The sequence below is a fragment of the Lissotriton vulgaris genome, chromosome 4_1 (assembly GCF_964263255.1).
Source record: "Lissotriton vulgaris chromosome 4_1, aLisVul1.2, whole genome shotgun sequence".
Classification (NCBI taxonomy): domain Eukaryota; kingdom Metazoa; phylum Chordata; class Amphibia; order Caudata; family Salamandridae; genus Lissotriton; species Lissotriton vulgaris.
The window spans coordinates 141,122,301-141,150,017 of NC_141691.1; the positions used below are offsets into that span (position 1 = coordinate 141,122,301).

The following is a 27,717-nucleotide window of genomic DNA, read 5'->3' on the forward strand; positions in this document are numbered from 1 at the left end:
ATGTATGCACTCATTTACACATTCGTGTCAAACTCTTTACTTTCTACTTTTATTTTGCTGATGCTGCTCAGGATCGGCAAAAAGCATTGGCAAAGCCAATAGGTCAATAAGGAGCAACCTATTGTCTTTGGCTATGCATGTTCTATGTGCATTGTAGATTGTCAAGTTAACTTTTATTCAACGGAACTATACAACAGACTTTGGCAATTACAGGATAACTTACAAGATCAAAAAGTCTGTGAAAAAGTGGAGAAATGCCTCCGATCTGGTCGTTTAAATGAAATTAAGTGGACCCTCCATCCTGAAAACTGGATGTGAACTGAAGTCTTAGCACATAGCTATGTTTTTGGCCCTTGAAAAAAGGTCAGCCTGGAGGTTTAACAAGCATTGGAATATGTATTCAAGAAAGTCACTGGAGATGCCCCGAATATAGCTTCTCAAGCTTTGGCCTACCGGGTTTTGTATTTCCTATTGCTGACGTCCGGGACAAATTGTTTGGAGTGAATGATAAGATTTTATGTTTATTTTATACCTGAACAAGTAGGCACACACCTCCGGTAACACAAAGCCTTTGGCTACCTATTTACAGTCTGCTACTTAAGAACAATATGCAATCCAATTAATAAGATATGGGTGCAGCGCTCTTAGGAAACACAATGAGCAGTAAATTCAGGTTGCTTTACTAACAAGGTTTACAAATTAATAACATTTACATATGTTTGCAAAATGTAACTATTTGTGGCTAGTTCTAGTGTTTTTTATAGTATAAAAATACATGAAGAGAAATGGTAGTAGGAATAGTGATATTTGTATTAAAAATATTATGTTCCCAAAATTTAGAAATTGAAAAAAACTAAATGGATGAAGGTTACAGACAGCTTTGTTAAAAGATTAAGCAGTTTTTAAAGGACAACGTTTTATTCCATTTCTGTACGTCAGGTAAATTCTCAAGGTGTTACTTCTGAAACTCAACTAAGAACAAGAAATGATACAATTAGAAAAAATATCGTAATTTCTGCTATAATCGGAAGTCTGGCATAATGAAAGATCTGGTTTATTTAGAGCACTAACGTTGAAAGCTGGCCAAAATAATCCTATTCATAAACAGAGCCTCTGCATACACAGAGCCAGTGTTTATTCAAATATTTGACTTGACACCAATATCGTCCTGGTATGTTATTAATCTGATATAATCAGAAAGGTGGCATTCTCAGAGTTCTGCCTGAATACAAAGGCTGACATAACGTGAACCCTGGAAAGTGGATTTCTGATGCCTTCTCTCCCTTGGACAAGTATATGATTATAATTAGGGCTCCCGGTTTTATGGTATCTATTTTTTTGACATTTCCGTTTATTTATCCATATTTATTTTGGGTTTTGTGAAAAAAATAAGTAAGAAACTGGTTAGATTCCCACATTTATTTAACCAATAAATATGCAGTCATGCTTGAATGCCTGCTAGGTTTCAGTGATATAAAAACCTGCAGAAGGGGGAGGAGCCTAGCCTGCAACCATGATGGCCGCCTGACTCCTCGGCTCCGCCGACCCGCCCGCTTTCCTTCCGAACCGCCGCTGATCCTGGCGTCCATCCTGCTAAAACGTCGGCGTTTCGGACCCGGGTGGTTATCCTGACTCCGATGGTGTGCTCCCCACTGTGTATCTTGCGGCAGAACCGGTGATACGTCCCTGCTATCGATTCAGCGCGGCGTGTGAGAGACCGGGTCTTTGTTCCCGGAGACGGCTGTCCCAGGACTCGACAACAGCGGACGCTTGCAGTGGGAGGGACCGGCGGCTGGCGAGTTACTGTTGCAATATTTTTTGCTACAGTGTGCTGCCCGGCCCTGCGCATTTCCACGCTCGCTTCCAGGGATTGTTGCCGACGCTTCATTGTATCCCTCACTTGACTTGGGGCCGGCACTGGGAGCCTAACTGTTCCTCAGCGCTACGGTGGGTGCCATCTTTCACCGAGCGCTCCGCACTTGAGCCTGCTGACACCGGAGGACTGACCGGGGCGCTCATCACGGTGCGTGCTGCATTGTAGCCGGATCTGGGTGGCCGGGGACAGATTTGCGGTAGTCCACCCCACGGCGGCTGTGCTTCGTGGAACTACTGCTGGCGCTCTGTTTTTATGATGGGCACTGGTGGACATTTTCGAGGACGACAACATGGCGGCGCCCTCTGGGTGCATGAATCTGCTGCCGAGGAACCCCTTGGGATTGCTGCTGTTCTGGGCGCCCTGAGTGACCTGCGATCTTTTATGCCTGCAAACGCCCGGGACCTGGAGGGCCGACTGGATGCTGCGGTGCCCGATGAGCCCCCGCTTTGCTGTGCTGCTCGTCATGCTCTGCCCGCCTTGTCACACCCTGTGCTCGACGGTGGCTGCCAGTCTATCCTGACGTATGTGGAGGCACGGGAGACTCAGGAAATAGTGGCTGCCGTGCTACCCATTCAGGATGTGCTGGGATGTGAGACACTAGATCCTGTCCGTCGGCTGGAGGTTTCTTTTTGGACGCCTTGCTTTGTGTCTACCTTGTGGCCCCCCGGTGGGTCCCCTTGTTACATCATGGGACTGCTGCTATGGTCCTGGTCGGTCGACTTTCAGGTACTGCTGCTGTGTTTCCACCTTTACTGGGTAGCTCCTGACTGTTTGGCTTTACGTTGGGCAAACCTCTGTGAATGGTATTTGACTCGGCTATGGTCCTTACGTTTCCCGTCTAAGATGGCTGCTGCTCGATTGGACCTCATTGACTGGCTGGATCGACAGGGACAAGGCTGAGGCTGTTTTCATTTTCTTTATTACGTTCTGCTGCGGACATTGCTGGTGGTTAAAATTGACAGCTGGGGAGGTGAACGTTGTTACGGTGTCGGGTTGGGGTCGGGGAGGGGTGGCCGAGGGTGAATACGTTGATTATTTGCTCATTCTATCTGGCCCTCCTCCGGTCTTCTGTGATTTCTTTTCCTTCTTCTTCTGTATTTCGGGTACTCTTTTTGGGCGACAGACACACTGCTAGGGGGGGGGGGGGGGGGGTAGGCCGTAGCCTCTGCATGCGTGTTGGGTGGGGGGAGGTGGGGGTGGGTCTTCTTTTGTCCGTTTCAGTTCCTATGGGCCTTATTTTTCTTCTACTTCTTCTATTCTTTTCTCCTTCTTCTTCCCTGGGTCATTGGGTGGATCGCTGTGCTGTGGGTAGTGGCTGCCGTATGTTGTAATGTTTGCTCATTATCTCTCCTGTCCTATTCATCTGCGGCCGATTGTTTAGCTGATACTGATTGCTTAATGCCGATGCTGAAAGTTGCCCACTTATGTCCTAGACGGTTTATTTTGCCTCTGATCCTTCTTTGTTTCTACTATTTTGGACATACTAAAAACTTTAAAATTAAACCTTCACTTCTCCTACTTCCCGGTGGCGCAAATATTTCCAGTGTAACTCGGTTTAATCTTGCTTTGCGTTAATATGCTGCCGGGTCGCCCAATAGCTTGCTACTGTGATTCAAATGATGCCGAGGCCGGCCGGATGGTTGTAGGCCCGTATTTGTTTGACTAAATTGTGCAATAAAGGTTTTCAAAAAATTAAAAAAATTAAATTAAAAAAAACCTGCAGAAGATAAATCAATGCACTTATAAGAAATTATGCACATTTCAGTATCAGCCTTGTGCATATCTACTGCTGTTCGAGCCTCTTTAGTAAAATTCCTTTTTTTTTTAACCCCCTTACCTAACAATCCACACAGTTATTGGCCTGGGGGTCATGGCAACGTGTATTTAGAATCACTCAAAAAGCACCCAATTTCTGTTTTTAAAAATAAATACAGACAAGAAAATAAATGGTTTTCGGTCTGTATTTAACTGTAAAAATCAGTAAAAACGGAAAACAGGGAGCCCTAATGATAATATTTCACATCCCTGGGCCTGATGTTCTATTATAAACATGCACCTATCTTTGCACATATTAAATTCCCATTTTTATATCGTACAGGTTCTGAAACCACATTTATAATGTACACCTATATTATACCTCGTATTAGACAAGGCATTCTTAAGCAAGGAAGTTAGAATCCTGTTAGCTACATGGAGAAGCCTCTGCCTTGTATCGTTAATCAAGGATCTTTTTTAGGTATCGTCTAGGTCAGAGGTCTTCAAACTTTTGTATGTTGAGCCCCACCATCTGAATTTTTTTAGATGTTGGCCCCCCCACCACCTGACAGAAATTTCTGGAATCTACCGCCACGGGCCATATCCGACAAATAATGTTGCTAGATCTGTTTGCAGCTCTGCGGCTTGTGCGTTAGTTCTGCGACAATGTAATTGTAGTATTCAAGTTAGACACACTTCCAGGTTGGGCTGACGCACATGGAGCCGAACGTAAAGTGTTAACGTCACTGCAGTTAGTGCCCAATGAAGAAGTAGACTCACAATACTAGGCTATATGCGTCACTTCCGACGGTCCTCCTGCTGCCGCCTGTATTTCTTTAACTTAACATGCGCAGCTCCTGCTCCTCCTGAACTCGCCACTGTGACCGCAGCTGACTGAGGTATTTCCAACAGTAACTAATGCCAGCTGCAGCCGATTTTCACCGTTGCCTATGCAGGGCACCATCGACTATCTGCTATAAAGATGGCTCATGGACGGTTCCAATGTGGTATTGGATCCCACCTGCACCAGTCAGCCAAAGTTAGGTCTAGAGAGGCTGGCTGGCTCACGAGTCCGGGTCACTGGGCAGCGCGGGGGGGAATTGGAGGGGGAACAGTCGCAGTGAGAGTGGGTGCAGCAAGCTGCTGTTCATTATTGGTTGCAGCATGACTGATGGCACATCAGTGGCGGTAATATACCATGTGACTGGGAGGGACAAAGCCTACCGGGCCGCATCTGGGCTCAGCTGCTGTCTAGTGACAAGCATGAATAATAATTAAGTTCCTGATAGAGCAGGTAATCTATTAACTAAACTGTTGTTATCATTTACAGCTTTTTAAACGCTTATCTGCTGCTGCTGTGAATAGATTGCTGTTACAGTTTTTTGAGCTACGGGACTAGGTTTGTGTAGTACTAGTAGTAGGGCAGAAAAGCACCACGCCTCGGAAGAATACTATCACAGCATGGGGAATTTTAGTTTAGAATGGGCTCACCACCTTCTGCTTTGGGAGGCCTACAATTAGGAAATCAGGAACCACAAGTGATGACAAGAACACCATGCTGGCATGGCTGACTTGCAGCCATGATATATCTTTTACCCATGTACGTATGGGTCTGTTTAACAGCAGACAGCTGTAGATTTGGCGGCCCAGCCACCGCCGGCATGGTAAAGACACTGCGTCTGCTACAGTGGCGACGAGGCAGCAAATAACTTTATAAGGCCCACAGTCTTTACTATCCAATCGACATACAGTGGCGTTAGGCCTTTTCCACCTGCGATCCAAGTGGCAGTGAGCAGAATGGCACACAAGTTTACCTGAGTGAGGTGACAGGAAGGAGGACTGTGTATGGGGGTAAGAAGAACTGTGAATTAAATACCACCACAATCATACAAAGCATTTGAATTTCGGAAAATATAATCAAATAGGAATGCCAGTGGCAGCATGACAACAGAAAGCAATAGGTCACATTTAAAAGCCATCCAATATTCTGAAGCTCTCAGGTAGCTTGTTCGTAAATCTATTTAGCCAATTATGACTTTCAAGTCAATGTATGTTTCTGTCATTAAATAACAGTTATCCTATGGAATTCAAAAGCCAAGCAACACAATGCAAATTTTGATATTACAGAAATTGTTTTTAAAGATCTGATAACTCACGTAAACTCTGCAGCCAAGGCGGTCTGGAATTTATACAAGTGAATTAATTGAATGAATTCTCCAATATGTGTGTCATTTCTAATGTTTATATAAATTTCCCTAGTCATTACTGCTTGATTTTGCTCGTGAGAAAAGTGCCACTCAATGGTTGAAATGTCACTCATAAATCCACTTAAATTATAAAAGTGTAACACATAGAAATATGAAACCATGACAGCTATTGAACAGTCATTTCAGCTGCAGAGGGAGGCAAGGAGTCTCCTCTGCTTTGAAATGGAACAGGACTGTCTCTACGTTTGCTTTCGTTTTTAGCAAAGGAGACTTCCTGCCTCCCAATGCAGCTGAAGCATTCAGCTCCACCAATTAACCCCCCCCCCCCCCCCGCCCCCCCGGGACGGTGAACTCTTTTCACTTAGCAGACAAAAGCATGGCACGGCGCGCCCAGTGATTTGACCTCCCTCCCTCCTCCAACCCTCTGTCACCGGAGTTTGCTAATGAAAAGAAATTCCCATTTGAAATGGGTAAAGATTGCGATGCGGGGAGCAGTGGAGGACAACAAAAGCAGTTGTTCGGGTCGAGTGCGTGCCCCCCCAGGGATGGTGTCACGCCCCCCTGGGGGGGCGCACCCCACAGTTTGAACAACTCTGGTCTAGGTAGCACATGCTTGCTGTCTCTGAGACATGCTGGATCTACAATATGGGCTTTGAGCACTGCCTATCTTTTTGATTGGTTTCTCTTGCAGTCTTTCATAAACTCTGGCTTTTGTTTGGTGAATACGCTTACTAGTCCCTCCTTGTTGACTTTGAAACCTCCCATGAGGCCTGGCCCTGAAATGTGTGCTCTTACTATTTTTTATGATACTCTATGAGCACTTTTTTTTGGTGGCTTGCCAGCTGCCAGTTTTCATTCCCGAACAGCAACGCGCTTATCTTTTCTTGTTTATTTGGAGCTTACCTGCTGCTCATTTTCGTTCACCGACAACAACGTGGTCCACGCTTATGTCTTTTTTAGAATTTAATGGGGTTTTTTTGTTCACCGGAAGGGAGTTTAACCATTGTAGGCTTCCGTCCCTATTTCGAGTCGGCCATGGTTTAATTTTATTGTTACAAGAGGCATTTTTTTTGTAGGCACGGGGAGAGCGGAGAGTCGAACCTGGTTCCCCAGTCCCAAAGTAGGCAGCTCTGTATGTTACATCACATCCTCTCAAGCCACTAACCTGGAAAGTAAACATGTTTTCTTCTACTGAAAGATTTCCATTATAGTGACATAATAAAGTCATTTTGGGGATGGGCTTTTTTGGGGTTTCTTTTCCTGGGCTAGGCTTATTGTGGACTTTTTTTAATGAATGTTAATATATACCATGGCCACTAACCCAGATCCCAAAATGGCCACGCTGACAGTGGACTGCCTTGTCTGCATTTTTTCCTACCTATATGCAAAAGAACTGCTTACAATCGTCTGCAAGGTAACTATTCATGGAGGGGCTGAGCAGGTACCACAACTAGGGCACTATAGTGTCCCTCAAAATAAAGTCAAAAAGATTAATTGTGCTGAATGCAGAGGTAAGTGGCAGTGATTGTCTCATGCCATTTGAGTCCCTCCCAGTCTCTCTCAGTCTTCCTCCATAAGAATCATTTTCCTTTTGTAAGCGGTCATGCATTATTACTTGGACTACTCAGTGTTTACTTTAGATGCGTTGCTGGTTGGGGGCTCAGAGTAAAAACCATGGTCTCCCCCATCCCCCATCCATACCCTTCCTGTCGCCTCTTACTTTTAAGGTCACCCGAGTATGCTTGGACAGAGTAACATTTCTCCCCTGGTGAGCTAAACCCCCTTCCTCCGGGCTGCTTTACACTGCCTCTGCAGCAGGGCAGCTTGTTCTAATATGAGAGGCGAGCACACTGCAGGTCTCTCAGCATCCACTGCTCGAGTCACACTCTCGGAAGTTGACCATCTTCCGGGGAGGGGGCACACTTTGCTGAGCAGAGAGTGGATCAAGTGGTTTTTGGTGCAGTAGCACCCAAGATAATGAGCTGCATAGCTAAAAACGTATAAGGTCCCAAAGGCAAAACCTTTGCTCCTCGGTTTTCTCACGAGAATCTTGGGCATCTGTCTAGGCTAATGTGATCTGCAGCTTTCCTTTAATCACAGAACATCTTCTATGCCTATGTGAATAAAATGTATAAAAGCAATGCGCTCTCCAGACAGGTTAACATTTTATGCTCAATAACTTTGTGAGGGTGAAGCTATGTTGGTTTATTTCAAAATTACTAATCAATGTTTCAGACTTTGCGTAGTCTGAGAGGGGGATTTAATTAACACTGAGGGAGAAAACAGACCGTTTTGTGTTTTTAGTGTGAAAAGGTGCATTAAAATATAAGCTTTTATTTGGCCAAGATGGACAGTCTGTATTACCCAGAGCGTTCTGGTCACGAGCACTTATCAGATCAATGAAGGATGTGCTCACCATCGCGGACCTAAGAAGAGGGTTTTAGGGAGCATACGTTGTAACCGCATCAGAAGATTTTCAAATGCAGGCTCCTGGCAGCTCCTACGTGTGCATTTGTTGTATTTGCTTGTCCTAATGCTTTTCTAATATACATCACAATTGCCTTTTATCTAGAGTGGTCTAGCTTGCGGTTACATTACATATTGCAAAAAATAATACATTTGTGATTGGCTTTCCAGAGTAAAGTATGGATCCAACATATCTAGATTTACCATTCAGATTGTGTGGTGGGTTGGAGGTGGACTCCATGCTGTTGCATCCTCGTAAACTATGGGTTGGTGAGACCACTATCCACTTTCCCTGCTCTTAGGGCCACAGCCTAGATACACAGGTCTAGGTGCTAAGGGAAATTATCATTTTACATACTCTTATAGAACAACAACATTTCAGTGGTCTGGCATATATATGAACCACCTTTATGGCACAACGTCCCAGTTTGACTGGGAGATTTTGATAACCGTGAAATCTATCCAGGGAAAGAATCTTGCAATACGGCTACTATGGTCCTTGAATAGAACTCCCCCTTTCTGAGGAATTCCAGAAACTGGCAGCGTGAGCCCGCAGTGTTTGTAGCAACAATGCACCAGTGGGAACCTTGTGCCAGGGGCTTTTTTGCTTCAAGGGTGAACACCCAGGATTTTCAGCTGGGCACCAGAGGAAGCAGAGGGTGCATTATTACTCGATTGGATGACCTCTCAGCAGTAGGCTCCCCCATTCAGGCCACCTTTCATAATGGTCCCCGTAGTAACCGCTCTGTTGAGGATGCAGATAGCGACACTGTTTTGATGATCCGATTTGGAGCCATCAAGCTTTGTGTTGAATTCTACGTAAGCTTTCCTGGGACTTTCACTATGGAACCAATATCCTTTACAGTGTCCAGAAGTACTAAATGCAACACTCATTATCCTGCTTTTCAGTCAATCTTAACTTTCTATAATGCGGTGTCTCAAGCGGAGCCCTAGGTCAGCCTTGTAACTGCTTATCTCCTTTCGAAAATTCTTTAACCTATGCTCACTGGGCAGCTCAGTTGGGCAATGCAGGTATGGATGCTTCCCGTTTTCGAGCTCACTCAGTTGGTGGGCGTAGGGCGCCTAATCCCTTCTTTGTTGTGCTTTAGATGAGAAAATAGAATGAAAGCACAAGGTCTATAAAGTACACAGAAACTAAGCTTTTCTGCATCATTGTCTGCAGTTTGTATGGTTCTTGAAGACTGTTTTATGAAGAAAGAGTTGAAGCTATCAGGAACTAATGGTTTCTTGGGATAATAGACAGTTACTGGTTTGCTTTCATTCATGTGATCGCAAGATATCATGGTCTTATTATATACTATTCTCCGTCTGCTGCTGTATTCATGCAGTAAAGAACACAAAATGTAATTTCTGATTTCATCGCTTATTAGAACTGTAACTTCCCTTTTATACCACACAATTAATACTATAAAAATGTTCAAGGATTAACGTACTGAACCAACTTTTTCAATTGACTATGGCATCGAAGAACTCAACTTCGTCATTCCACATCTTCAACTATGTGCTCTCACAAATTTCACCAAGGCAGACATAGGTTTTTGGCTAATTTCCTTACAGGAGGTACACCAAGGTCTATTACCTCAAGTTTGCTTCATAGCATTAAGAGGAACGTCAGACACATTTTTTCGCTATTTTGAGGACACAGAAACACTAATGGGTATTGATCGATGGTATCCTTCATCTGAATTTTAGAAAGGCTTTAACCCCTTCTACACACGCTTAACCAATGGGTAAAGTAACAATACACTTGAAAGCACATTCCTAACACGGAGAGACAGGTAGGGCAGGTAATCTATCCTCAATGGTAGAAAAGGAGTCCGCTTGAACTGCTTGAGGTTTGTTAAGTTTAACAGATACAAAGGATTTCCTATAAAGCTTTATTTGAATCTCTGCAAGCATGGCTGACAATTACATTGAAATACCCGAGAATGTGTGACATAAACTCACTGCTTTACTGCCACAAAAACGCAGGTGGATGATCAGGTTTGCTATGAAAGCTGACCCAATTTAAATTAGAGCTGTTTTATTCTTGGGTTGATATAGATGCAGCTGTAGCGGACATTAGATATATAAACAGGTAAAGCTATCTACTGTACATACTGCATATAATCAGATTGAATTTCAACTCACGTATGATTAGCATCAAAATGTTTTAATGATAGCAGTCTGAGGTCGATTATCTCTAGAGGGACAGACACAACAACATGGCTGTAATAATGTCCACACTCTGACTATATGTAGCCAAGACAGGCTTTTGTCTTGGCTACATATAGTCTGTGTGGACATTAGTACAACCATGTTGATTAAGTAATCACCACATACAGATATGTTAAACAATACATACTATAGATTAAAAGTATTGCAAACTTGCCTGTTGTGCACACATCGACTAATGAAGGCATTAACCCACAGGCTATAAAAGCGGTTGTAGTAATCTGTCCGACAGTTCAAGAACTAAAATCCCTTTTGGGTAGTGCATAAAACCCAGCAAAGGCAATATATCCCAATACGACTCTATTGTAACTAGACTCTATCGCAGTTTGGATTTGTTAGCAATAATATTAATCCAAGGCAAAAATACTGCATATGCACAACTTTTAGAAATTAAAATAGATACTTCATATGAATATTTATAATCCCAGATCTTTTACAGCCCTTAGAAGAGATCAGATTGCTTCCCCAATACATGCTGCCACGTTTCTTGGCTCGGGTGCTAAGCATCATGGCATTCTTCGGTCGACACTGGTCCAGCAGCATCCTCGTTCAGTCACAAGATCTCTCCTTTCAGCTTCTAAAAGAAAGATCTTTCATAGGGTACTCAACTACTCCTTTTAATTAAGGATTGATACCCTCCTGCCCTTTCAGGTATCTCATTGGTTCAAATGTAATTAAAGTCATCTCGCCCTCAATATATTTTTTTTTTTGAAAACCTTTATTTTGCACTTTCAGAGAACAAATACGGGCCTACAACCATCCGGCCGGCCTCGACACTTCTTAAGCTTTGTAGCAAAATATACGTCAACTCGACAGCACGTCAGTACATAAGAGCATACAACATGTGGTACACTAAGGTCAACGTGCACCGAGTGTCAGGAGAAGTTAAGGTTAAATTTAAATGATTTTTTATATAAGGAGATACAGAAGCTAGAACGGATCAGTGTACATAACAACCATCTATGTAATAAGCGGGCAACGTCTTTCAATGAAATCCAGCGAGCAATAAACATAGCCAAATTGGCGGCACAAAGCTAGCACAACAGGATGATGAAACACAAAGAATGGATCACGCTAGCCGCTACCCTCCTAACACCAGACCAACCCACTGACCCAGGAAGAAGCAAAAAGAAAAGGAGAAACAAAAAGAGAAAAATAAGGCCCATAGAAACAAAAACGAACCAATGAAGACCCCCCACCCAACACGCATGCAGAGGCTATGGCCTACCCCCCCCTAGCAGTGTGTCTGTCGCCCCAAAAAGAGAACCCGAAATGTAGAAACAAGTAAGGAGAGAAAAGAGAAAGAGTTCCATAAAGAAAAGGAAGAAAAGGAATACTAATTACATAAGACCGGGGGAGGGCCATAAGAACATATCCAAAACAACCCGCACATATTATTCCGGCCGCCCTTACCCCAGCCCCACTACCAATACAGTATCAATTTGCAAAATCCCCGGCAGTCCGTCCGCGCCCCAGCAATACAAGAAAAACAGTTCCGAGTTGAGAGAGGACACCCTCAGCCTTGCCCCTTACGGTAAAATGCAGCGACTAAGTCCAACTGGATAAAAAACAGCTACACGGTTATACCTGAAAGTCACCGACATGTATTACTCCGTCCGCCCGTACCCCGACCCCTCAACCAATACAATACCAACGTGAAACAGTCCCAGCAGTCCAACAGCATCCCAGCAGTACAAGTAGGACAGTCCTGACTCGGTAAGGGGCGACCTCAACCCTGTCCCCGTCGATACGGTGTAGCGACACAGTCCAACTGAACAACAGGCGGTCCGGAGACGATGAAGGAGCAGAGGGACCAAAACAAGACTAAGAGGCGGCCATTAAAGTTCATCCAGCGCATAGTCAGGTGGTTTGCAGTGGTAGGGGAAAAGGCCACACACGGCCAAGTCACCCCAGGATCCAATAAACAAGCAAGTGGCAGCCGTTCTCGAAGAAGGGGATGAGTCACGTCAATATTCCGTAAAGAAGCCACAGGGTATATTTCACAGTGATGGTCCTCCAGCCATAGTGTGACTCCAGAAGCGCTGGACCTCCGTGAAGGTGCTCCCGCCGGCTGCCATGTTGGGGTCCGACAACCCCAGCGTACCAATAGCCACCAGGGCGGAGGCACTACAAAGGCCAGAGACAGGGTATGGCGTAGTGTTCGGCTTTCGAGGGCATCCTTGGTAGGGCAGAGAAGTTACAGTCAGCATCGCGTCCAACCGATCCCCCAATTTACAGGCAGCTGTAGACATGGCAGCTTTCAAGGTGTTTAGGGCGCCCAAGATATCGCTAAGCTGCAATGGCTCCTCAGGGAGAGAGGACGCACCTTGATCCTGCACCCAAGGCAACTCGATGCGGAGCTGCCCCGGCAATCGGCTACCGTCATCCCCTGCAGGCGTCTGGGCACCCCGCCAACGTTCAGCATGGCAAAACAAGTCCACGGGTACTAGGGCAGCCCCATCCATTCTTCCCGGTGTCGAAGCGGCGTGGGCAATAGGTGACGTCTGCTGCAGCAGCCCAGGATCGACGATTGCAGGAGATGAAAGCAATCGGAAAGATGGCGCCCGCCTCGACACTCGGGGATACAATGTATCTGCAGAGCCTCTCCCGAGCCAAAGAGAAACAACGTTGCGCCTCCCCGCTAAAGTGCCCACAGCCTAGGAATCAGGCGGAGTGGGAAGCGGAGGGTGTAGAACAGCTGCTCCGCCATGCCAGCCGACTCCGTAGTGCCGGTAATGGCCGCCGTCGTTCCGTGAAGAGTCGGACGCTAGCAAAGGACAAAGACCCGGTCCCGTCCGGGAAGCAGGAGAGGAAGGTGAGGGCGTTTCGGCGCTTCCCCTGCCGGGATCAACCAAAGAAGCACATCAGCACGATCAGGACCGCCTCCCGATTCCGCTGCCGGCAAGCAACACAAGAACTAGGATCAGGATGTTGCGGAAATCGGGAGAATGGCGAGATGGTCAGCGGAGCTGAGGAGTCAAGCGGCCATCTTGCTCCCGAGCCAGGCTCCTCCCCCCCCTCAATATTACATCATATTTGAGATCTGCTCATGTCTTTGAACATTTCAATTTATCTTTTTCTGATAAAACATCAGCATGATATAGTTCAACTCAAACCAGAAAAAATATCCTATTGCTGCTGCCTTATCTGTACTGGTGTGGTGTTGGTTGTACCTCTGTTATATCAAACCTTGGCACTAATCAGCCAGGAAACCCATTTTGGGTAGCTGTTGCGCCTTACAAATTAAAATTAACATAACATAGAATAGAATACTATTTGAGCAGACTCAAAGTATTCTTACAGCATGTTCTGCTCTAGAAGCATTTGCAGATGTCCTAGGACTTCCACGGCTTCAATGATTTAGGACAATAGCCAATGCCATCGAGCTCAGACCAATGAAGGTGATGCTGCGATGGATGCTTTAAGTATGGAATAACAATCAACTTCTAGATATTCTACAACTATAAGATACAACAAGGGAAATGAGGATAACAGGGTGTTGCATGCTTTCAGCATGAGGCAAGATAGAAAAAGGCAAGGGGAATGACAGAGTTTAGGAATGATATACTGCCTCCTTGGACTGTTGAAGAGGAAGGTGGGAGTGAAGTGAGAAGGAATGAGTGAGGGGCTTTTGAATTACCTTAGGAGGTATGGCCACTAGAAGCTCTAATGTTTATTTTCTTGTTAACCTTGAAAACAATGAAAAATTAATGAAATATAAAACTCATCTTGTTAATTACATTTCATTCATATTAGTAGGTTAGTAAACAAGCATTTGCAATGCAATGGTCTCGGCATCATTAAAGGTAGAGCTATTGGCATTGCTCATGACATTTCTTTTTTTTTCTTTAAATCAAAAATAAATGGCCATTGTCATTAACATTGCCAATACACAGCACTCTGCACTCAACTGCACACTTGCTCTGCACACTCACTCTGCACACTCACTCTGCACACTCACTCTGCACACTCACCACTCTGCACACTCACTCTGCACACTCACTCTGCACACTCACTCTGCACACTCACTGCTCTGCACACTCGCCACTCTGCACACTCGCCACTCTGCACACTCGCCACTCTGCACACTCGCCACTCTGCACACTCGCCACTCTGCACACTCGCCACTCTGCACACTCGCCACTCTGCACACTCGCCACTCTGCACACTCGCCACTCTGCACACTCGCCACTCTGCACACTCGCCACTCTGCACACTCGCCACTCTGCACACTCGCCACTCTGCACACTCGCCACTCTGCACACTCGCCACTCTGCACACTCACCACTCTGCACACTCACCACTCTGCACACTCACCACTCTGCACTCACCACTCTGCACTCACCACTCTGCACTCACCACTCTGCACTCACCACTCTGCACTCACCACTCTGCACTCACCACTCTGCACTCACCACTCTGCACTCACCACTCTGCACTCACCACTCACCATCTGTCTGCTCCATCACTGTAATAGAAGTAAAATATGATGCGAGCTCTTCGCCAACTGCTGGTCTGCAGGCAATATGGTCCCCTTCAAAGTCTTGAAGCGCCTGCACATGCGGAGGTGCCTGACAAGCTGCGGATCCAAGTTCAGTGGATGGCAATGCCAGGGTGCCATGCCAAGCTGCCATGTCGTGCAAGCAGATGGGCAGGATAAAGCTGTTTAGTGTAATTATTATTGTTGAAATTAGAGGCACGTGGGAGCAGTTATTTACAGCCATCGCCCAGGCTGGGTGCCAGTGTTCTGCATGCAGTGGGAAGTCCTTTCTGTGTTTATTCGAAATGCAGAAACAGAAGATCAAAGCAACTTTGGGTGAGATAGAAACTAATGGGCAAAGGAGGACTTGAGAACCCTAACACCATATATTTGTTGTGTTTCTTGCTGGCTGGTCTTCTGCATTCCAGTGCTTCAGCTGGCTGTTGTCCTTCCTTACCTGCAGTGGGAGCATGTGTTCTCATTGATCGACAGCTGAGGCATGGTGTCTGTCTGAGTCTCCAAAAGCCCTTGAAAGATTTGTTAATGCATGCCTTCTTGACTGGAGAGGCATAACTATCCCAGTATCGTGCACATGTCTCAAGGGGTACAATGGACGACACAATTACGTTTTCTAAACCAAGAGATAGCACCAGATTCGTTACCAAGCTCGCCGCCCCGGAAGTCAGGCACGGTCGCCTGTGACGGGGGCGGGGCCACGTTCACACCGGAAGAGGAGGCAGGCGGAGTCGTAGCGTCTCGCGGCCCGGGGCTCCTGTGAGGGGTGTAGAGCCCCGGGGCCGCGCCAGCAGGAGGTTGGGCGCCGCGTGCTGAGGTAAGGTAAGTTCTGGAGCGCGATTGCTGCACTTGTGTGTGTGTATGCTCGTGTGTGTGTATGTATGTGCGCGACGGTGACGGCGGGGGAGGGGGGTCTGGAGCGCGATTGGTGCACTTGTGTGTGTGTATGGTCGTGTGTGTGTGTATGTATGTGCGTGACGGCGGGGGAGGGGGAGGGGGGGCCTCGGTGCACTTGTGTGTGTGCGCGCGCGTGAGTATGAGTCAGGGGTGGTGTCTCTGTATGTATGTATGTGCGTGCGTGCATGGGCGCGTGTGTGTGTGTGTGTATGCGCATGCGTGTGTTGTGCTTGCGCTTCCCAGGAGACAGCGCCTGGCCACAGCGCGCGTTCCAGCTACAAATCGCCTGGAAGGATGCGCGTGACCTGGACTGTCTCCTGGGACTGCCACTCGCTGACATAAGATCTCGGCGGAGACGCGCTTACGCGCGTCTTTTAGCCGAGACCTAAAAATGCACTATACATAAAAACACCTGTTCATGCACAAGGACAAGGTGTTATGGGGTTAATACTGTAATAGCTTCACCATGCTATTATGGTATTAATTTCAACACAGAGCATAACCACAGGAAGGGACACCTCCGACCACCTCGCTGTTGGTGTAGGATAGCAATCTTCCCTTGATATCTCTGTGACATACGTTAAAAGCAAACAGCAAAGGCACTATCTATGCAATGTAGTAACTTTGACCTACAAGGTGACTTGCTGCAGAGACTAGCAAACTATGTGGTTGCACTGACAAATGCAGGCAGCTCAAATATTCTAATTGAGCAGGCAAGAAATGAAGTTCAACGTTCCTCCTTTGATTGTACTTGCTCGGTTTCCCACAGATGTTAAGTACATTATAGTTGCTGGTTTAAAATAGAATTGTAACATCAAACTAGCCCAATAAAGGGTGGCAATATTGCTAATGAGACCCTAAATACTTTTAGATTGGACAGCTCATTGACAAATAATTTAGAGAGCTAACGCTATGAACTCGGGGAGTGTTGTCATGGTTTCATTATCTGAAACTTTAGTTGGATGATGAGGGCAACTGCCCTTGGATCACTCAAAAATGCGAGGCTCTCAACTGCCGAAGTTTTGCTTGCTATAGGGCCACATGCAAGAGGTGAGGCCCCAAATTCTACTGCTACTCCTGACAAAACCCGTGCCGTTTAGGAGTTCTGACGACTTTTGTCCCCAGTGCGACTTCACCTGCAGCACCATTGAAATCATAGCAGTAGTGCCTGCTAGATACATGCATGAGTGACTGCTTTATTAGTAGTTCAATATAGCAATATTATGTGTTAAGAGGAGTTCTGACAAAGTTTGCGCCCGGTGCTGCTGTACTTGCTGCACCATTCAAATCAGGACCCTGTTGTCTACTAAGTAACTGCACTCGTGGTTGCCTGTTTAGGAATTAAATATATTATCAGGTGTTTAGTGGGGAGCCTTGAGCTTTTGGTCCTGGTGCCACTGCACCTGCTGCACTACTGAAATCATGACCCTAGTACTTGCTAGATAACTGCTCTTATGACAGCCCGTTTAGTTGTAAAATATAGCAATATTAGGTGTTTACAGAAGTTCGGACATCTTTTGGAACTGGATCCACTACATCTGCTGCCTCATTCAAATAATGACCCTGTTGACTGCAAGAAAACTGCACTTGTGACTGCCTGTTTAGTAGTCAAATATAGCAATATTGTGTGTTTAAAGGAGTTCTGACAACTGTTGGGCCGGGTGCTACTGCATCTGCTTCACCATTCAAATCATGACTCTGTTGTCCGCAAGATAACTACTTGTGGCTGCCTGTTTAGTAGTAAAATATAACATAGCTATTGCATATTAACTTTATTTTCAATACGCAATGTTTATTACAACAATTAGGATGTAATCATAATGACCAAATAAATTAAGCTGAAAAAAATCAATCCGATAATGCCTAAAAAGTGCAAAGAAATGTACTGAAGCATGAATAGGAAATTCCTTTTATACAACTAAGTAATAAAATGCAAGCATTCTAGTATTTTGTTAGAATCGGTCTGCCTTTTCTGTAGGAAGAGATCTGATCTTGACAGTAAATGGGGCTTAAACAGTATGATCAGCTTTAGTAGAAGCATTGTAAATGTGTGCAGCCAGGGGATGTTAAAAAAAAGATCCAGTCAAAAGTGAATGACCACAGCAATTTGGCCAAGAGAACTGATAAGAAACCCCTTTGAAGAATCAGAAACACACAACATATGAACCACCCCCAACCAACACAAGGAGGCAGAATTAGAGAAAAAGCTTTCTTATGGGACTGTGCAGGACTGGCTTTAAAAGTTGTGGAAACCGGTGCGGCAATCTTTTTGGCAACCCCTCCCAACAAGACACCCTTCTACACAAATTCCCTCACTACCACCCTCCAACAGTGCCCCTCATCTCTCCAAAGCTCCTCTTTGATACACATTTGGTTTTTTTTTTATAGCGTAACTCATAGGTCACTCACACGAGTCCTATGATCTGCATGGTACAAGTTAATTGCAGCAGGCACATAAACCCTCTGCACTACTTCAGGTTGAGACAAATCTGCCACTAGACAAAACTCCGATCTCTCTAAAGCAGGATTATTAAATCACCAAAGCTACCTTTAAATTTTTATTGTTGCCTGAAAACTGATGGATACACAAGGAACCCTGCAGAAGGTGCTTTTAAACCCATACTATTTTTAAACACAGTCTCTTGTAAAAATGAATAAATAAAAGCACAGAGCAAAAACTGACCAAATAAAAAAAAAAGAACAAAAAAATGCTGATGTTCAAGCATATATCAGGTGCCAAAAACGGGAGTACCTCTTTCCTGGATACTGAACACAATGTACGATACCAAGGCCCTCTTTAAGAAAAATCATAGTACATTTAAAATCAAATAAAAACATGTTTTGAAATAATGGCCATCAACAAAGTCGTTCTAAAAAAGGGGAACACAGTGAATTTTTAAATGTACTTAAAGTGTTCAATGAGAAGCCTCCGGACTACCTACCCATACGAAATCGTTTTATCAGACTAGTACTCACGCCAATGCAGACGACTGTACCTTACAGTCAAGAGAATGTGCTAGAAGTCAAGAAAGAGTTCCCCTTACCGTTACAACAGGGTATGGTCAAAGAATATTTTAGGACCCAGACATGAAAGATACACAGACTGCGGAATATGGCGCACTAAGTAAGCATTTATGCCTTTGTACCTTTGTTTGCTGTGGATAATCCATGATGTACTTTGACCTCTGTTAATGTAAGCCAAAGCGTGTAATAATAATATTAATAATGTGTTTACTTTGCTGTCTCAACAGTGCCGGAGAAGGGGTGGCAATCTGACGTTACCAATCAGTGCAACAGCACGGAAGACTATTAGCAAACGACAATAAAATATAGACCGATAGAGAATACAAGATAATAGTTCAAGATATCACAGAAACCACCAAATCGACAGGTGATTCAATCATATACGAAATTGCAGAAAGAACATTTTCATTTTTTCTGGAAAGGCGACAGTTCCATAACAACTTTAAGGCAGATGACCTACAATTTCACACAGATAGAACCTGAACTCATTAGCGTGAGTAAGAAAGTTTGCAGAATGCAGGTAGCTTATGTCTCAGGCCAGCGGTTCTTAACCTTGGGACTTCTGTGGCTCCCCAATTGAATCACTCCTGGAGGCCGGGGAACCCGGCTTAAAGCAATTTCTATCATTTAAACCTCAAAACAACACAAAACAAACATACCAATACGCAAATGAACAAACATTTTATTTAATTCACAAACAAACAATATTTAAAAAATACATCGAAATTGTAATGAAAGAGTGGAAGCTATTACAAATGTAGTTTTAGGGCTAAAACACAAGGCAAAAACTATTCTCTAGCATATTATCTTTTTTGCTCCAAATGCATGTTCTGTGATGGGAGCACACTGCTTCACCTCCCATCCCCCTTCTGTTTGAAAAGGCTCCCTTGAGCCTCTGAGATGACGAGCTCTTGGAGATGCACCTGCGCACCAGGGAGAGGTACAGAGGCCTGAGAGGAATGTGGCAGCTTTCTCAGCAAACCCCAGATGAATTTCCTTTTAATCTCTACAGATGAAGGATAAAATCCAGAAACACATGTGTCTAGAGATTAACAGCACTAACCTGCACCAACTTTGGTGAAACACTCCGCAAAACTTCAAGTAAGCATCTAAAATTGACCTGCATTTACCAGGATGCAAAGGGGCGAACTGTGCTGGGAGGTGAAGCAGTGTGCTCCCATCCCCCTTATGTTCTCTTTTTGTCGGCACATACCAGTGTTTTAATTGAGGCTACCAATCGTTCATACGAAATACTGTCTGCTGTACTTGTGCTGCTTCCACACATCAAGCAAAGGATACCAACTTTAATTTTTAGCCTCCAGCTTCAAACTCCTTTACGTTTATAGAGCGTTTTAGAATGTTCAATTGTACATTTGGCACATATACATGCACACTCATTATATATCATACATACACATATATACATACACGTGCGCACATACACACACAAATACACTTTATTAATCTGCTAATAGGGTTTAATTTTCTCTACGGTCACGAACCCTCTGTGTTGGAGTCATGCACCCATGAGAAGAGCCACTGCCTTGGACTATCGACCCTCGAAGAATAATCAATATCAGTCATACGTAAGCTGATCCTGATAAATGGTAATATACTTAACTTGCCTGGCAGCTACGTTAACAGAAAATCCTTGGTTATGTAGGAAAGGCACACATAGAGCGAATGAATGGGGCACTATAGTCAGTGAGCCCAGCTTCTTACTGCAATAGGCCTTTGCAATGCCTGGCAATTTGGACACAATGTCCTCCTATGGAAAATGTGTCAACTCTTTGTGCCAGGTTGCAGGCACAGTCTTGTCTTGTGATAAGTTTATTTTCTCCGGTGTAGGTCTCACACAGTCACACTTACTCACTCCCTCTGATATGGTATGTATATAGTGATTCCTACACCAGATGGGGTGCTGGAGAACTACTGAAGACTGGCAGCATGCTACTCAATGGGTACCCAGTACCAGTGATTTAGTCACAGATGAGGATTATGGTTTGTCATGCTGTTTTCAAGCAGTGGGTTGCATTGTGTATTATTCTTCTCATGCACATTTACAGTGCAAATTCCATATATGGATGTTAAATTGCGATGTACTGTAGTTATATTGGACACGCACACCATGAGTCACTTTTGTCGAGCATATGGGTACTGCTGGTTGCTGTTTATAATTTAGTTGTTAAGCCATAGTAGTTCATAAACCATTATTTGGGGAATAGATTTATGTTGATTGGTGTACTTTAGAGGGTGAAGCAATGAGTAGTGCAGGGCCACTAGTAGCATTTAATGTACAGCCCTGGATACATGTAGTACCACTTTACTAGGAACTTGCAAGTAAATTCAGTGTGCCATTGGGTGCAAGCCAATTACCATGTTTAAAGAAGCGAGCACAAGCACTTTAGCACAGGTTAGCAGTGGTAAAGTGTGCAGAGTCCTAAAGACAACAAAAACGAATTCAGCAGAAACAGGAGGAGTAAGACAAAAAGCTTGAGAAGACCACCCTACGGCTGATCGGACTAATAAGTAACAATCATGATTTTATAGCAACCGACACCGCAGAGTTTTTTACCCATCTCTGTGATCCTCAAAGAAGATCAGGCAACCACTTTTGTCATCATATCCCTACTGGTTTATGCAAATGGCTTTGTACTATGCTGTCTCTGTTTCACGCAAGAGGTGCCTCCAAAGAACTCAGAATGTAGTGGTGAGTAAAACATATACATGTATACCTACAAAACCATATTTTTCTCATTTAAAGGCCCAAAGTCCTTGTTCCCTGCATACTTATTGTACTCCCTTTCATCTAGGACCATAGCCTAAGTCAGTAACTCAGTTGAAAATGATCAATGTGCAGGTTGAATTAATAAATCTATTCCCTAAATAGTGGCATGTAAAATACTATGGCATACCAACTAGATTACCAACATACAAAAGTATTAATATGCTCGACAAAAGAGACTAATGATGTGCGGTGTCCAATATAACTACAGTACATGACAATTTAACATGTACAGTCTTCGGACCTCTGCTGTTGATAAATTATCAACATTATGATGCGGTGTGTAACCTGCTAACACTGGCCATGTTGCTCCTTCATTGCTGTCGAACCAAGTCTAACATTTGCTGTTGTGTGTGGGAGGGTGCCTTTAAACCAATTTGTGTGTTCTTGGTAGGTTAGAGGTTTTTCTATTTCTTCATATGGAGTATAGCTATTGTATATTTCCTCCTCAGTGTAGATGTGAAATCATTTTGTAACAATTGTGTAACCTTTTTGTTTGGTATGCATTTTGTTTTGTTTGGAGTGATATTTCTTTGAAGCCTGTACTGCAACTGTTACCTTCCTTTCCCTCAAATTGCAAAGCGCTCCGATATCCTTCGGGATCATGTTTGCGCTATATAAAACTTTATAATGAAATAAACATTGTCTGCAGCCGGGAATGTAACCCAAGAATAGAACACCCCTGTCATAAATGCTTTGTGTGCCTCAACCACGAAGGTAACGGGTCCACCCCTGGGTGTGAGACCGTGGTGTAATAGTTTCAGAGTAACCACATGTCTGCAGTTCTCAGCTATGTTCAATGCCTGAAGATCTCCGTCCCCAGACATAATAAAAAATAAAATTACAGAGTGGTTAAACATAGTGGGAATCAGATCCTTTAAGAGTTCAAGCTTTAACAGTCTACAGCCAATATGTAGAAGTTACTTACTCAGCTGAGGAGAATTTTCCCTACCACCACAGATGTCTCTGGTTAGGAGGCAAGTAACTGTCTCTAATAAGGCATGATTGAACTACTCAGGCAATCCATTAAATTAAGAACCCAACCAATGTTGGCGACGACATGTTGTGTAGTTTCGACCCTACAGTAGGAACTGTGTGTCGGTAGACAGCATAATCATTGGGATGGTGCCAAACTGATTTCATGCACCCCCTAGGATATGTTGTCCTATACGCCAGCTAGCTCACAGTACTACCATGAGTACCTCCAAACCTTGGCAGGTAGCAAATGGTTCTGGTAACCACTGAACATAACACTGATCCCCCATGAATCGTGGTAACAGATCTAGAACCCTTTAGCTCAGTCAATCATGCTCTCCTCACTCAGAGAAACATAAAAGGAATACAAAGTGGGACGTGTTCAATATTAATGGACCCAACTTGATTCTTGTATAAAATATATGTGCTGCGTACACTTTTCAACGCATCTCAGGCCTGCCATTGCAGCCTGCGTGTGCAGTTTAAACTGCCATTTCAATATGGCAAAATAATCATTCAGCTATGGCCAAACATTCCTTTTTAATACAGAAAAGTCACCCATTTGGATAGTTCCTACACAACACATGAGGGTTAGTTAAACCCACTCTTTCATTGCTCCTCAACACCACCGTATGGATGTGGGGTCTGTGGTTAGTGATGTCTTTACAGAGGTAATGCTTTGTAAATTGGAACAAGATTGGAATACGAGCCCAAAAAAATTAAAAGGCTACAAAAAAGTACAAATTTCAGGAGGAAGCCCAATTATGGGAATTACTTTATTTTTCTAAAATTGATGTGGGATTTTATTATGTTGTTTTCACTTTAATTCTCTTAGTGTGCTGCATAAATACTTTGCCAATTGCCTCTAAGCTAAGCCTGACTGCTTTTGTGCCAAGCTACCAGAAAGTTAAGCACAGGTTAATTTAGTGTTTGCTTTTATTTTGTGATTGATTTGCTAGACAAAGTTGTGATATTTTTGCTTTGGTGATGAGGAGACTGGTCATTATGTCACACAAATATTGTGATTGAGGCATTGTTACAAAGGTGTATTCTGGGTTAAAAGAGTCGGTTAGCATTTTGGACAATATTTTAGTACCACACTTGTTGGAAATTCTGTTTGACTACTGAGCTTCTGTCTAAATGGTTCTTTAATTGGTACCATTAGTGTCAAAGAGCTCATTGCTGCATTTTTACAATTTTTATATTTCATCCATAGTATCTTTCATTTCTTTTTTGGCTCTGCTGAATTTCTGAGCGGGATTCGTCTGTTTTTATCCTTTGCTTATCTTGTTGTACATTTGTTTACAGTGGCTATATGTTCAGAGTTTCAGGCCGAAGTCAGGACCACTTGACTTCATACATGTTGAACTTGTTCTATTGTCAAGTGGAAAGGTGAATCGGCCCAGGCCTTAATGGGGCATCAAAACAAAAAGTAATGAGATGATGGATGCTCCAGAGAACAGAGTCACCTCCTTTGATCTCGACTTATTCTGGATTGTTGACAACACCCATCATGTGTCCAGTTGTGTGGGTAGGTCTCGCGATTAGCAAATGGAGGTTGTAAACTTCCAAGCTAGTTATGATGTTATTTTGATTGTATTTTGTCTTAACAGATGTTCAAGTGATACAGGACACAGTAGTCGTGATATTTGAAGGAACTGGTGTCTAGGAGCATATCTGTGAATTCTCCATTACTTGGTGGTAGCAGAAAACTTCAGGAGAAAGAAGGGGCAGGATTGCTTCTTTTAGCAGCCTGACAGTCATCTAGATTCGATTTATGCAGCTTTAATGGATTTCTTGTACATCACAGCTAAGCTTACTCAGGTTTTGCCTTGCCAATTCTATATAGGGTTTCAGTGTCTAGGCAGGATATCATTGTGCAGTTCCAACTACCTACCAGGTTTAATTGATGTAAAACAGGTCTGGGTTTGAGTCACATATGAAGTCAGACTTTTTTTGTCTATTCTCGCACAAAGATTGTGTGTGCATTCATCAGATGGCAGCTCAAATGGTGGTGATGGTGTGTGCGGGGGAGAGGGTGGCAGTTAGGGGTGATGGCAGAGGAATGTTTTGAAGCTAAAGCAGTGGCAGTGTAACAATGGCAGGCATCACACAATGTACATGTGACAAGCCCAGCATTCCTGTTCGATACTCCTTCTTTAGCCATCTTCTTCGTGTGGCAGTCTTCTCTATGTGGCACGAATCCACACTTTATTTGGCATACATTCCCTCTTCTTGGTACACAAGTTTGAGTTCGCCCCAGTGACGACTCTCTAAAACCTAGAAATGATGCAGGTGAACCCTGGTCTCCCACTATTGTAGCTGCCCACAAAGACATACTCGTCAGTCAAGTGGCCAGTCATTAGCACAAGCCTCACTGACGACAAAGTCCCTAGTGCTCTCAACTGCTGCTTCTTCACTCCCTTCTTGAGAAAGCACACTCTAGACTCCACAAACCCCAACAGGCTCTCAATTGATCTCTAAACTATGAGAAAAATATGGTCACTATCCAGATCCAATAACGAATTGAGTCTCTTGACATGAACCAATTTGGGCTCAGGCCTAAAATGGAACAGACTGTGCATAAGAGAACGCCTGAAGACAATCTACATATAGTAGCAGATGAAAGATTACCAGCATCCTGATACTGCTAGTCCTTTCAACCAACATTTGAAACTGTAGACCACAACACCCATTCCACAGACTCCAGTGGATAACTAGATAGTTCAAGTCATTGCTTGAAAAATGCACATCAACTGTAGGGATAGGAAAACTCATCTCACCGCCCCAAGGTTGTTTGTAGCATTCCAAAGCTCTTCTCTTTGACTCGCCTCCTTTCATCGTGGACTTAACGCCCCTTATGGTACAGTTCCACATCGACCATCGTGTATGCGCAGTTGACACATAAGTATACCTCAGAATCACTGGCTTTTGAAACCATGAACAAGGTTTCAAAAACAACTGAAGCATGGATGGGGCAAAACACCCTCTTTATAAATGCCTAAAAAAACAGAAATCCTGGTCCTAGGCCAGGCATGCCCCTTCAAAACCGATGACACAAAGTGTCCACCCCTATAGGTCCTTTGGATAGGGTGTCCCCATCAAAGCCAAAGTATGAAATGTGGGATGCAATTAATTTTGATCCGAGCCTAAATGCACATGTAAGAGCAGAAGTCAAAGCACCCAATCAGCAAATTAAACTCCTGAGTTAAACCCACTCTGCCATAGCTCCTCAACGTCACCTTACGGATGAGGGGTCCGTGGTTAGTGGCGTCTTCATAGAGGTAATGCTTTGTACATTGGAAACCGAGCCTATCGAAAAGGCTACGTAAAAGTATAAATGGCAGGAGGATGCCCGATTATGGGAATAACAAATTAACCAACAACAGGCGGCATGTGCCTAAACTGGATTCAATAAATAAATAATCACATTCAAGATCCTCTGCTTCACATATAACTGCATTGAAGGCACAGCACTCAAATACTTTCCAATATAAGCTCAAAGTCAACTTGCACGCAACACAACAAAGTCTTCTAGTCACTTGCAGAACCAGATGTAAGCATAGCAGTGACTGACGCTCCCCAGAAGCAGACCCTAGCCTCCGGAGTAATCTGTCCGGGTATATCCACCAGGACCAATTACTGACGCACAGCAGAACAGAACATAAGACACACATGTTCTAATCCTATGAAACTATCCACCACATATCCTGCTAATGTATACCCTCTAGTATATTTTGCAAATGCCTACTGCGCGAGGTTACTGTTACCAGGACTGACCAGCCAGGGCATCAAACTGGCAGGACTACGAGACTTGTTATCTTAATCTGGCCTGCCCATGTGTTCGTCCTGGCGATGCCTACTGGGCGCAGTCAATGCAGCCAATACTGAACAGTTTAGCACTAATCAAATGTGCTCCGTATGTTGATTCTGTGCTCCATCATCATCACCTAGAAGCAACTGAATGTTACAGTGTGCACAAAGCAATAAAATAAACACACATCCTATGGCAAGCCTTGATGGGATCACACACACTTCCTCTGACGAGCCTCCTGTGTGAATAGCATGCCTAGCACACGTCCCCCTCCGAGAAGCCCGGAGGGCATCACACTCACTCGTTCAGTGAGAGTCCTTTCTCCCATGCAAGCTGACAGTATTTAACCCGTGACAAGCCTGGTCGATTCTACCGGACACGTCTGGCAAAGATAAGCTAGCTGTCCTTCTAAAAATGCCTTCCGTGGCAAGCTTTGTATATTTTATATATGAAGTTGTAATAATACTTTGCACATAGTTTACAGACAGGATACTTTAACTATTTTCCTCGTTGGCTGTGGTTTTCATCCCAGCATGAGTTCTAAGTCTAACATGATAGTTCTTTGAGTTCTCCATGGCAGGAGTAAGCCCTACTTGTATAACTTCTCATGCTCACTCCTTGTCAAAGTCAGCATTCTCCTGTTACTCTCCTCTTGAGCCACACTCCTCATGTACCCCTACCTGTCACAACTACCCTGGTGGCTCCTGACCTCTCCCCTGGAGCACAGACAGTCCCGTACCTGGCGTCCGGCGAAGCCTTCCAGTCTGCTCCGCTCCTCGGATCCCCTCCAGTGATAGCCAGACACTGACCCCCGCAGCAGTTCGGCCAGTCGCCGCCTTTGAACCCTCGCCCCACATCCCTGTAGGAGCAGCACCTGCGCCATGATGGCCCGGGAAAAGAAACAGGCAAGGTGGGAAGTAGCGGACTCTAAACTTACATAGACACAGAGAAAGGACAAAGCAGCCGCTCCAGTGACAGCCACCGACATAAATGAAGGACTGCAGCTGAGGTGTGTAAGAGGCACAAAACGGGGAGCAGCGGAAAGGACAACAAGGACAGATTCACGTGACGGAAGTTACTTCCGACACTTGTCTGCGAGTGTGAAGGTCGGGAATCAAGCTGCCTTTGCCTTTTAATGTCTTTAAAACAACAAGAAACTCTTACAAATTATTTCACATATAAAAACAC

General features: G+C 44.3%; 1 protein-coding gene across 1 annotated transcript in view; it reads right to left on the bottom strand.

The window, feature by feature from the left end:
• Nucleotides 1-27,461, bottom strand: part of ABCB7 (ATP binding cassette subfamily B member 7) — a 796,257-nt gene extending 768,796 nt beyond the window's left edge. Inside the window, exon 1 of the mRNA XM_086918402.1 lies at nt 27,269-27,461. Within this exon, the coding sequence (XP_086774528.1) occupies nt 27,269-27,412 (144 nt within the window). The 5' untranslated portion in view covers nt 27,413-27,461. The remainder of the gene's footprint in view (nt 1-27,268) is intronic.
• Nucleotides 27,462-27,717: the final 256 nt, after the last annotated feature.